Source organism: Primulina eburnea, chromosome 12 (genome assembly GCF_022965805.1).
Source record: "Primulina eburnea isolate SZY01 chromosome 12, ASM2296580v1, whole genome shotgun sequence".
Taxonomy (NCBI): Eukaryota; Viridiplantae; Streptophyta; class Magnoliopsida; order Lamiales; family Gesneriaceae; genus Primulina; species Primulina eburnea.
The window spans coordinates 11,938,215-11,951,183 of NC_133112.1; the positions used below are offsets into that span (position 1 = coordinate 11,938,215).

General features: G+C 34.0%; 1 protein-coding gene across 1 annotated transcript; it reads left to right on the top strand.

Moving 5' to 3' along the window:
- Window positions 1-8,972: 8,972 nt before the first annotated feature.
- On the top strand, window positions 8,973-10,345 carry LOC140808125 (NAC domain-containing protein 83-like). The gene is made up of 3 exons (XM_073165149.1): window positions 8,973-9,352; window positions 9,497-9,777; window positions 9,867-10,345. Exons 1-3 carry the CDS (start codon window positions 9,184-9,186, stop codon window positions 10,116-10,118), a joined length of 702 nt encoding a protein of 233 aa, XP_073021250.1. The 5' UTR covers window positions 8,973-9,183; the 3' UTR covers window positions 10,119-10,345.
- The last annotated feature ends 2,624 nt before the right edge of the window (window positions 10,346-12,969 follow it).

Sequence of the window (12,969 nt, forward strand, 5' to 3'; positions counted from 1 at the left end):
GCATGGATCCGACAAACATACAAATTCGTGGCACGCGATTTTAAATAAAATAATGAGATAATTTTAAAATTAAAATCCTTCATTTTGAATAAGATTCGAAATTATATCAAACAAAAAAAGTAAAAATTAAAAGAGTTTAATTTATTCTTGCCCTCGATCAACCGTGGTTCCATGTTGAACGCTACCCGCATACAGAATCTAGCTCAAATTATTGGAGATGCCTAGACGTCGGAAAGCTGTGACTTCCACCGGACATATGATGTGAATTGAATGGAACTCCCATGACTTTGGCTCATATTATTGGAGGAACTCATGGCGACCGTCCACTAAAATTCAATATTTATGGGTCGGTTTGACATGTGAAAATAAACGATGTTATATTATTGTGTCCTTATTAAACGTGAAGCGAAACACGCGGAGGTTGCATAGCAATGCAAATAGGATTCTACCTTTTAGAAATTATAATTGGCTAATATTATTTGGGATTATAATTGGCTAATTGAACTCTACGTGCACACTAAGGAAATACGATTTACTTTTTTCATCAGATGGTGGTGGAAATGTCAAAATAGTGGGAGGGAAATTTATAAAATAAAAGTTCATATTTTATATCTTATAATTATTTTAAATTTATTAGTTACCATTATCTGTTTTCATTTTCATTATATTTACTGATTACTGCTCGTAACCCGCTTTCAATCATTCTCAATCAAAACAAGTTGATTGGCCCTAACTATAATGACTGGTTTCGAAATTTAATGATTGTTCTAAACTCGGAAAAGATTGTGTATGTTCTTGATAAGAAGCCACTGCAGGAGGCAGCTTCGAACGTCAGTGAGACTAGACTAGCAAAGCTTGAGAAATGGTGGGGGACCATGATCTCCAAGTAAAAAGCTTTATGTTGGCTTCTATGTCAAATGAACTGCAGAGGCGGTTCGAGGAGGCTGCGAATGCTGCTGACATTCACCTTCATCTGAAAGAGTTGTATGGAGTATAGACTCGTTGAGGGAGACATGCTACTGTGAAAGAACTCATGACTGCATGTCTGCGAGATGAGACTTCTGTCCATGAGCATGGTGTTTGAATGATTGGGTTCATTGAGAACTTGGTGGGGCTCGACATGGTTATTCCTAGTGAGCTCGCGTTTGATATTCTCCTGCTGTCACTGCCCCCCTCGTTCGATGGATTTATGGTTAATTTTAATGTGAACAAGCTTGAGGCCACCCTTGAAGAGTTGGTCAATATGCATACTACTTATGAGGCCACAATCAAAAAGGAAAAGCATGTTCTTCTAGTGGGTTCTTCGTTCAGTACGAAAAAGAGAGCCCAAAATAAGGGCAAGAAGCGTTCTGCCCCTCTGAAGAAGAACAAGCCCAACAAAAAGACATAAAATAAACCAATTTCGGGGCTCGCAAAGCCCAACAAGTTAGAACAAGTCTGTTTCCACTACAACAAGCCTGGACATTGGAGGCATAATTGCACGGAGTATCTTGCCCAGAAGAGTTATGGCTATGGTATGTTTTACATTGAAGTTATCTATTAATTCTTTTTCTTGGGTATTGTATACCGGATATGGTTCTAATCTATGCCTTGATTTGCAAGTGATGAGAAGAAGCAAGAGGCTTAGAGATGGTGAGACTTTTCTAAGACTAGGAAATTGAGCAATGATTGCTGCCACTGCCATTGGAGACGTTACTTTAATTTTGGACAATGATTTTAATTATTTTTTAGAGAAGTTTTATAACTTTCTAAATTGGTTAAAAATATTATTTCTATCTATATGCTTGATAGGGATGGTTATTCTTGTGTTTTTGCTAAAGGTGTTTGCAATTCATACAAGAATGAATTTTTTATTGGAACCGACGAATTACAAATGATCTCTATAACTTAAAATTAAAAGATATTTCGTTAAAAAATATAAAAGCGCATATGAAAACAACAACAAACAAAAGAAAAATAGAAGATCCAAATCCTGTACAAATATGGCACGCTAGACTAGGTCATATTTATCAAAGAATGATGCACAAACTAGTGGGAGAATGCATGTTTGAATTGTCAGACATAAATTCTCTACCTACTTGTGAGTCTTGTCTAAAAGGAAAAATGATCAAGACTCCATTCAATGGAAACGTGGAATGTGCACATGGTCTACTGGATTTGATCCCGCTAAGTATTAGCACAAATTTTAGGCAATCATACTTCATTACCTTTACTGATGACTATTCGAGGTATATGTATGTTTATTTGATGAAACACAAATCTGAAGTTTTTGAAAAGTTCAAAGAATTCAGAAGTACAAAACCAGCAAGAAAGAAGTATTAAGATACTCCGATCTGATCGAGGTAGAGAATACTTGAATACTGAATTTTTGGGTTATCTAAAAGAGAATAAGATTCTCTCACAGTGGACTCCACCAACAACACTACAATTGAATGGTGTTTCTGAACGTCGTAATCGAACCTTGATGGACATGGTTCTATCAATGATGGAATTCACTGAATTGCCTATATCGTTTTGGGGCTTTGCGCTTGAAACAACAGCAATGTTGTTGAATAATGTCCATACTAAAGTAGTGGATAAACCATCATATGAGATATGGATGAGAAAAACTCCCAAATATTCTTACAGGAGAATATGGGCATGTCCTGCTTACGTGAAGTAGACAGTAGGAGACCAATTGGATAGTAGATCCAATTTATGCTACTTTAGTAGGATATCCAAAGAATTTTGTTGGATATTATTTCTGTCACCCCCAATGAAGCAAAAGTGTTTGTTTCAAATAATGTCACCTTTTTGCAAAAGGAATTTCTATTAGATAGAAAATGCATGATGATAGAACTTGAAGAAATTCAAAATACTTCCTCAATTGTAGAAGTTGAACCTAATCCCCAACAATCAGTAGTTGAAGTACAAGCTCCTAGAAGTTCTGTTAGGGTTATTAAATCACCTGCAAGATATACGCTTCATCATGAACAAAGCCATGATGAGGCTTGTGTTGGATGTGATCCAATAAATTTCAAAGAAGCAATATCTGATACTGATTCAACCAAATGGCTTGAAGCCATGCAGTCTGAAATAGACTCTATGTATTCAAACCAAGTCTGGACATTGGTCGATCTTCCTAAGGGAACCGTTCCCATAGGATGCAAATCGATCTACAAAAGAAAGATTGGGGCGGATGGGAAGATATTGACCTTCAAAGTAAGACTGGTTTCAAAAATTTATACTCAAAGGCAATGAATTGACTATGAGAAAACTTTTTCACCAGTTGCTATGTTTAAGTCCATTATAATACTACTAGCCATAGCAGCATGGTATGACTATGAGATATGGCAAATGGATGTGAAGTTTGCATTCCTCAATAGAGACATCAAAGAAGATATCTATATTTCTCAACATGAGGGATACACATCAGTAGGAAGTGAGCATAAGATATGCAAACTTCAGAGATCAATATATGATCTCAAGCAGGCGTCAAGGAGTTGGAACCTCAGATTTGATAGCAATATCAAGAAATTTGGTTTTGCTAAAAATCCTGAGGAACCATAGCGTATACAAGAAAGTTAATGGAAGTGCAGTGACATTCTTAGTACTTTATGTTGATAACATCCTACTCAGTGGGAATGATGTAGGGTTACTACAATCAACAAAAGTATGGTTAACAAGTAAATTCTCCATGAAATACATGAGTGAAGCATCCTATGTATTGAGAATACAAATCTATAGAGATAGATCAAAAAGGACGCCAGGACTCACCTAAGCCACTTATACCGATTCCATTCTGAAGCGATTCTCTATGGAAGAGTCCAAGAGAGGATACTTACCAATGTGTCAAGGTGTTACTCTATCTAAATCTATGTGTCCCAAAACTGATGAAGAGATAGAGATGACTGGCACGTATTCTATATGCATCAGCCATTGGTAGTATCATGTATGGTATGATATCGACACTGTCCTGATGTTGCTTATGCTCTGAGTGTTACGAGCAGATAGCAGGCGAACACTGGTCCAGTGCATTGGAAGACCGTGAAAGATATTCTTAAGTACTTGAGAATGACTAAGAACTTGTTCATGGTCTACGGGGGTGGAGAATTGAAATTGGAAAGCTACAATAATTATAAATTCCAATGTGACGTATATAATTCGAAATCGACATCTGGTTTTGTATTCATGCTAAATGGTGCAGCTATCTCTTGGAAAAGATCCAAGCAAGACACCGTTGTGGATTCCACCATTGAAGCAGAATACATTGATGCATCTACTGCAGCCAAAGAGGCAGTTTGGATGAGGAATTCTGTTTAAGAGGGCGTTATTACTGATGTAGTTGCTCCAGTCCCGGTGTACTGCGACAACATTGGTGCCGTTGCGCAAGTAAAGGAACCAATGTCTCATCAGCGATCCAAACATGTACTGAGAAAATTCTTCATCATCCGGGAGATTGTGGGAAAAGAAGATATACCAGTTGAAAGAGTATCCTCTGCAGATAATGTTGCTGATCCACTTACAAAGCCCTTATTAGGACCATTGTTTGAGAAGGATCGCGAAGCAATGAGATTAAAGTTTTTGGGTAGTTGGCTCTAGGGAAAGTGAGAGATAGTTAGAGTAAATGTCATGTAAGCCAACTGTTGGCTAGAGAATTTATTGACTTGGTTGTAATAAACAATCTTTATTTTAATATAATTCATTATTTCATGGTTTGTTATTTCTTTATCTGTATACTCATGTGAACAACATAGATAAATACATTGATTATACTTTAATACAAATGAATTGTAATTCGATGTTGAAACTCAATTGTAAACACTGTATGATCTAAATTCATTCCTAGTCGATTCATGCAGCCTAAAACTTGGATAAATGTCGCTTAAGCTCGAGACTAGCATCTGTGATGTTGTGTACCGCATTTATTCATAAGGGTATAGAGATGTCTAAACATGCAGATGGGTATATGATGATTATACCGAACTACCCTCTCTCGGACTTTCCAAGTGGTTATCATTCATAGAGAGCGTAAGTCCGTGGTTATGATTGTAAACCATTAGTCCTTATGACCTAGGATAACATTGAGTCTCTATATGCTAGGGTTGTGCTTTGACTCGTTTACCGACTCTAGGAGGGTTATAAGGTGGCGAGATTGGGTACAGTTGTGACACATGTAGGAGCCAGTGCATTTTACTCGGGAATTCACCCTCAACTACAAGTATGGATATCTTATGTGATCTGATGAAATAATAATGCATGGAATCTCTGGCCAGAGTATGAGATGTACGTTAGAGAACGAGTTCTCCAATTGTACATGCGATGCCACTATTTATTCTCAAAGTTGTGTCACACAGTTATCGAATTATTATGCAACCCTCGATCAACCAATGGTTGCAGATTCGACCGGGATATACTGAGACAAAAGGACCTACTGTATGTTAATCATAATCGACTGGTTCTTGCACGCACTATCAGTGATACCTAGGGAATCATGGGGCGATGCTACTAGACACTCTTACCATGATTCGATGGTTTAATTTGAAATATGGTTTCTAACATTCTCATGATCAATTGTTGATACATAGAATCAGGTAAATTAGGGTAAGCTCGAATAAAAGATTATGTCCTGATTCACAAAGAGTTGTAAACCCACGGCTAGCAGTATCCCTGAATCATTGAGAGTCACACAAGCACTGGATAATTTGTTCTCATTAAGAGAATAAATTCAAGAAGTTGAATTTATATATAATTATGATATAGTAAATTCAAGGAGTTGGATTTATGATAATTAAATTTTGAGAAAATAAATTCAAGAAGTTGGATTTATGAGATAATAAATTCAAGAAGTTGAATTTATAATATATAAAATTGGAGAGAATAAATTCAAGGAGATGAGTTTATAAAATTTGATAATTTAATTTATTACACTCAAAAGTTGAGTTTTTAAATATTATATTAAATATATAGTGGAAAGTATTTTTTTACGGGCTTCTAGAAGTACAAGTCCAATATATTAAATAACTAAATATCTTAATGGTCTTTGATTAAATAATTAAACTAGTTGGACTGATCCAATTAATTAATCAAGCCCATTAATGTTAATTGTAGAACCTAAATCTAATTTTATGGAAATTAGGTCAAGCATACACATTTGAGTAAAGGAGGTGATTATCCTAGCCTCCATTCAAGCTCAAATTTCAGAATTCCTCTCTAATTTTTCTCTCAAAAATTCGGTCAACTTCGATACACAAAGTTCTTGAGCCGTCTTTTGATTTTTGCTCTCCAACGTTGAAACTTCTTTCAAATATTCTAGTAATGTTTGGAAGATGAAAAAATCTTCTAGTCGTAGATCTGATTCGAAGATTAAAGGAAGGAGTTCTCGAAGTAAGTTCGTAGGAAATACATCAAGAGCTACATCCGCTAATCCCGAAATAGTTGGAGCCTAGTGAATCTTTCACCAAAAGTAAAAGTTTTCAATATTCTATGTATGTTTAATTATTAAAACAATATGAGTGCTCAAACAAATATATTTTGAATGTCAAGATCTAAATTTTTTTAAAACTTTCGTTGCGTTTGGGCACGAAAAAACCGAGATCTAACAGTTTCTAGATATAAAAAGTTAGTTGACATTAGTTTATCAAAGAGGGAAAGTTTGTAAGTTGGTTATAGATGCCGTGCACACTACTTGCAACACATCCATATCAACCAAATATCGCTCAAGTTCTACTAATTTTCTATCTTTCTTTTTCTTTGTTTTTTGCTTTGAATCATCATCCAACATATTTTTCTAAGAAAAGAATCTTAATCTCGAAAATAAATTATATGTGGTAAAATAAAGAAAGAAACCTTATGAAATAAATATTTATTCGTATCTAATCCCTTCGAGACACAAAAGAGTCGTTTAATTTGACAAGAGAAGAAATATTCCCATTTGAATAGTCCACAATTATAAGAACCAAGCCCCATGTAGACACTTGTGGTGTTGAATATATTATATGATGTTCCAAGAAAGAGATATTTACAAGATTAAATATCGACGTAGATTTATATATAATTTCGATTGAGTAACAAAAGAGTCTTACAAAAAGGAAAAAAAAGATTGATATTAAAAAAATGGGTAAGTCTATTGTGATACGCGCTCTCACGAAATTATATTTGTGATATAGATCAATCCAATCTATTTCAAAGTTAAAAATAACATTTTAATCATAAAAAAAATATTTTCATGAATCGGTTCGTGTCGAAAATCTTTATCACAAAATTGACTTGTTAGACGGTCAAATAGGAGTTTTTGTGTAAAAAAGTTCAAATAAATATGTGGTACAAATACATTACTTAATTTGTTTTGTGTGTTGATCTAATTCTAAAGGAGTTTGCCGTGGATGTAAATACTTGTGTGTGTATATTTATATATCATATTTCGTGTGGTGTTGTATTTTATTGTATTATTAGCGAGTAACGAGTTGAACCAACCATGTCCCAATTTCACGTTCATCCTAATATATATGATTCAAAGGGTGTTTTTGTACTTTCACGAGGAATCCCATTAAAGGTCCTCGTCAGATCCAGCTAAAATAACAAGGACGTAAGATGAGTTCACCCTTACCAACCCACCCCCAATTAGGGGCCGAACCGAAATATTTTACCATAATAGAATTGACCGAATTATTTTTCATAACCGATGAAAACCGAATCGAATTAAAATCGGTTAATTCGGGATTAGTTTATTTTAAAAAAAATTGTGATTTAATTTTAATTATATATGTAATTTTTCTTGAATACTACAATCTACACAAATACATAAAAACATAAAATCACACACATCACAAATGTATAAGTTTTGTTTGAACACAATTAATACATATTATATTGATTTTAAAATTAAAAATTAAAATATATAAAAATTGATAAATAATAAAAAATTATTAAATAATAGTATTTATTATATCGATTAATTCGATTAACCGATTTCAAAATTTTGAAAACCGTAATCGAACCGAATTAACCTATATAACCGATTTTTTTAAAATTTGAAAACCGAATTTTCGAATTAGCTCGGTTCGGTCGGGTTAAACGAAATCTTGCTCACGCAACTCACCCCCTTCCCTCTTCTGAATTGGGACTCCTAAACTTTAGTAGACCGAGTTATGCTCCAAATAGTCAGTAAATATATTATATTTCTTCAAACTTATTAAATTTTTGTAGTTATCTTTTATGAGACGATCTTATTGATTTTTACTTATGAGATGAGCTGATTTAATTCATAACTATCATGAAAACAATACTCTTGACATAAACAGTGATATTTTTCCATTAGTTCACTCGGGTTTGAGATCGTCTCACTAAATTTATCCGTGAGTGAGATGGTGTAATAATAGTTTTTGTGAAATTCCTAAATCTAACATGAGAATTATTTGATCTAGTTCGATCAATTGTGTCGTTTGTATTTATATATATCAACCTAGCTAGCTCGTGATCAAATCGAATTCTGAAGTTGTCATGGAACAAACTGCTAATAAGAACACGAGAAAAAATATTTGAGTGTGCCTGAGTTGAGCGTCAATAAAATAAAATCAAAAAACTAAGCAAACAGAAAAAGGAAGTATATGTATAATGTATAGAGTAGGGAAACAGACAGAGATGGCATGACAACACTCATAGTAAGAGAAGAAACGGTCGAGGATTGGTTTTTAACAGCTACGTGTATTCCCATAAAACATGGTTTGCCAAGAATTTGACGTTTTCGTAGAGAAAACAAGCCATGTCACTATGTTTCAACTTTTGTCAAGAAATGCGAAAGCAATGGTTGTAAATTCGAGCTAAATCACTATTAGCAAAAAAATAATTAAATTTGAAAAACAGATATTCTCCCTTTTTGTTTTTCAACTTAAAAAATCAAATTGTAGGGAAATTATGTATAGCTCACGCCACATGGGTAGGGTTCTTCAAATATTTTATCATTCCTTTCATCTCTGTTAAAACTTAAAAGCCCCCTTCTCCCTCAACATCCTCGTTACTATAAAGAAGCCTCACTTTCCCTCTCATATTACCCACAATACACCTTACCTTTCGCCTTTCTTCCTTCTTAATTCTTCTTCTTCTTGTGTATAATATTCTCCACTTAGATCATGGGTTAGTTGTAAGCTAATATAAGTGCATGATTTTCCGAATTCTTGGTCGTGATTTAATTTTCAGAAACATATGGATCACAAGCTCAACTTTGTTAGATTGCCTCCTGGTTTCAGATTTCACCCAACGGACGAAGAGCTTGTGGTACAATACTTGAAGCGCAAAGTGCTGTCCTATCCTTTACCTGCTTCAATTATCCCTGAAGTTGACGTTTGCAAGTCTGATCCTTGGGATTTGCCTGGTTGGTTCCTCGATTGCTTTAAGATAGTTCTTTTATTCAAAACTTGCCCACTCTCAAAATCAAGTCTTTTGAGCTTAGAACAGAAACAGCACGCTTTCATATTTGAAGTGGGTCATTCATGCTAATGGCATTGAGTTTGTATAGGTGGTTCTGAGCAAGAGAGATACTTTTTCAGCACCAGAGAGGTCAAGTATCCAAATGGGAATCGATCGAACCGGGCCACGAGTTCGGGGTACTGGAAGGCAACCGGTTTAGACAAGCAAATCGTGGGTTCCAGAAGCGGCCACCAGCCTGTTGGGACGAAAAAAACTCTAGTTTTCTACCGGGGGAAGCCTCCAAAGGGGGGCAGAACTGATTGGATCATGCACGAATATCGCCTCATCGACGATCAAAGCTCTGACCCACAAACCAAACTTTCAGCACAGGTGAAAACTGCACCAGACCCCTTAAGTTCATACCAAGCAACTGTAAAAGAATCGAATTTCATCTGTTTTGTGTCTATTACTTTCTGCAGGAAAATTGGGTTCTCTGTAGAATATTTTTGAAGAGGAGGAACAACAAGAGCGATAGTGATGTTGCGGCGGGGCCGGTTTTCTTTGATTTTATGGCCCGGGAGAGGGCTGATTTGAACCTACTCCCGACTTCATCATCCTCCGGTTCAAGTGGGATCACAGAGATCTCGAAAAACCAAGAAACGGATGATCATGAAGAAAGCAGTAGCTGCGATACTCTGCCCAACACTTTCAGAAGGAAGCCATGCCCTTAAAAATAAACATATAACTAGTTACCAGAGCTCTTTCTAATTAGATTTCAGGGACTCCTTTTACTCAAGAACCTGTTTAAATATGTATGCAGACTTGTGCAGAGAACAACAAACATGTTGAACCTAATGTTCACATGTTTTTCAAGTTATCTTATTTAAGGAGAAACATAAGATCATTATATACTCAAATCACTATATCTCCGAGTTGATCCTTTGATTGGGGTAATGAATCTCGAGTCCAGTGTCTTTTTCACCATGCAAAAAGCATTAATATTTTTCCTGGTAATAACTGCTCCTGCCAAGTTTCATCGAAGAAAGTTCAGTAAAAGAAAGAGAAAAAAGGCAGCACGTGCAAACATAAACCGACCTTTAGTAAAAGAGAATCTCTTTTCCAAAACACAAGAATAAGAACATATTTTTTTGCAAAATCTCATTCGCATAGGGTTCCCTTAGCCTTATTGCAAACTAAAAAGAGTTATTTTTTTGGTATCGAGTTCCCTGCGAGGGACCAATGTTTTTATTGAATCTTACGACTCTCAAAATATACCATATACTTCATTAATGTTTCAAATTTTAGAAGCAGTTTGAAATGCCATATTTGGCATATATTTATTAGAACTAAAATTGTTGCTACATTACATTCTATGTTAAACATATTACTCATTAACTTTTTGAAGAAATAACTGATCATTGGAAAATCTAGTTCTTAATGACCAAATAATTTTCGTAATTGCTTATTCTTGCAAGTTCTTTTTCTTCTTCGTGCAAGTTACACTATGTTAGAGTAGATGCCCTACAAGATAATAGTTGGCTAGAGAATTTATTGACTCAAGTGTAATAAAAAATATTTATTTTAATATAATTTAACTTTTTATGGTTTTATTTTACATTATCTGTATACCAATGCAATCCGTATAGATAAAGTCTTTGATTATACTTTAATACAAATGAATCGTTATTCGATCTTGAAACTCATTTGTAAATACCGTATATTCTAAATTCGTTCTTAGTCTATTCAACCGTCACTACAAGAATAAATGCTTATGGTGACATTCATAAATGTAATCATATTCAATATTTATTGACATTTAAGTTTTAGTGACACCTCCAACAAATACCCTCTATTCCAATGTCGTCTTAAACTTCTTGAATTTTTTTAATGTCATTATAAGATATTAATGACAACTTCATATGTGTTACTAATTATTCATATAATGACACTTTTAAATACCAGGAAAACTCATGTTTTAAATACATTTATTCATGCCTTGTTATTATAGTAATAATGACAAATTTATATGTCAATTAAAATCATTTATAATGGCAACTAAAAGTGTCGCGTATGTTATTTATAGTAACAATAACAAATGTGAGAATATTTGGGCTGGATAAATAAAGGAGGAGAAAAAATAAAAAAAATAAATGTGAGAATAAAAAAATATTATATTAGTTATCTTAACATTTTTAATTGATGTCATTTTTTATATGGAGGGAAACAATTATTTTCCCTCCTCCAATATTTATCTAACTCAAATATTCTCACATTTATTTATAGTGACAATTTTTAGTTTTTTAATGATTTTTTACGATGTGGGAAAAATAATTGTTTCACTCCATATAAAAAATGACATCAATTAAAAATGTCAGGATAACTAATCTAATATATTTTTTTTATTTTACACATTATTAGTTTTTTACAAGTGTCATTACTAAGTATTTGTAACAACATTTAATTAAAAGTGTCTACAAAAAAGTGTCACAATAGCCATTTGTTGTTGAAGTGCGTATAAAATAAGGATAAAAGCCGCTTGAGCTTGAGACTAGTATCTGTGATGTTGTGTGCCGTGTTTCATGGTAAGGACATAGAGATGTCCAATCATGCATATGGGTAATCATACGATGATTGTACGGAACAACTAATATGAATCCTCGAACGTAAGAAAGGCAAACACGATTAATTGAAATCGTGTCCTCAATTCAATAACGAACAAAGATCGTTGTTGTGTCCCGATTTTTTTTATTCAAGCAACGCGACCTTCACCCCTAAACTATGAGGTTTAGTAATAAAGAATCACAAAGAAAAACAAACTGAAACTCGAACAAACCTTCAAAGAACTTGTAGGACCCAAATTCAGTACACGTATAACCCGTGCATTCATTTAATTATTAAATCATTTAATTAATTTTAAATGAGTTTTAGCCATGCATAATTTATGAAAATGCATTATTTAAATTATTCATGTTTATTGTGATGCACGTTAAAATGTTTTTTTTCGAGTTTCATGTTTCTGGCGATTATTCGAAGCGGGATCGAGAAAAGGACCGATGATGATTTTGGTAATCTAAAATGTGGTGTTTTATTTTAAGTTGAGATTGTGGCATTTTTTTTTAAAAATATTTATTAAGTTTAGCATTTTAAATCCCAACTTAATTATTTAGTGGATTTAAGAGTTTAAAACTTTTAAAATTAGTATTTTCGTGGATTTTATTTTTATTAAACGAGAATGTTATAAAATTAGTGTATATTTTCTTTCGATTAATGAAATTGAGTGAGTTAGTGTTTGATCAACTTTAAATTAGTGGTTAATGGTATAATTAAGAAAAATCATCTCCCTAATTATTTCTAAATGCACGCACACACACATGTTTACACACACTAAAACTCTCGCTAACACACATCACCCACACACACATTCAGTTTTCATAATTTTAAAAGAATAGAGCTAGGGTTCTTGAGGTAGACAGCAGCCGCCCCTTCCCTTGCCAATTTCCAGCAAGTTTTGATCGATTTTTATTTCAAGAAAACGTGCCACGTTCGTCCCGGATCAACCTCGCTTCTATCTCCGCTTCGGTG

What these genes read in the sequence shown, in the direction of transcription:
- LOC140808125 (XM_073165149.1), top strand. Translation starts at nt 9,184, where the DNA reads ATGGATCACAAGCTCAACTTTGTTAGATTGCCTCCTGGTTTCAGATTT. An exon ending in TGATCCTTGGGATTTGCCTG is followed by an intron (nt 9,353 to 9,496) that starts GTTGGTTCCTCG and finishes GAGTTTGTATAG; the next exon opens with GTGGTTCTGAGCAAGAGAGA. An exon ending in AAACCAAACTTTCAGCACAG is followed by an intron (nt 9,778 to 9,866) that starts GTGAAAACTGCA and finishes TACTTTCTGCAG; the next exon opens with GAAAATTGGGTTCTCTGTAG.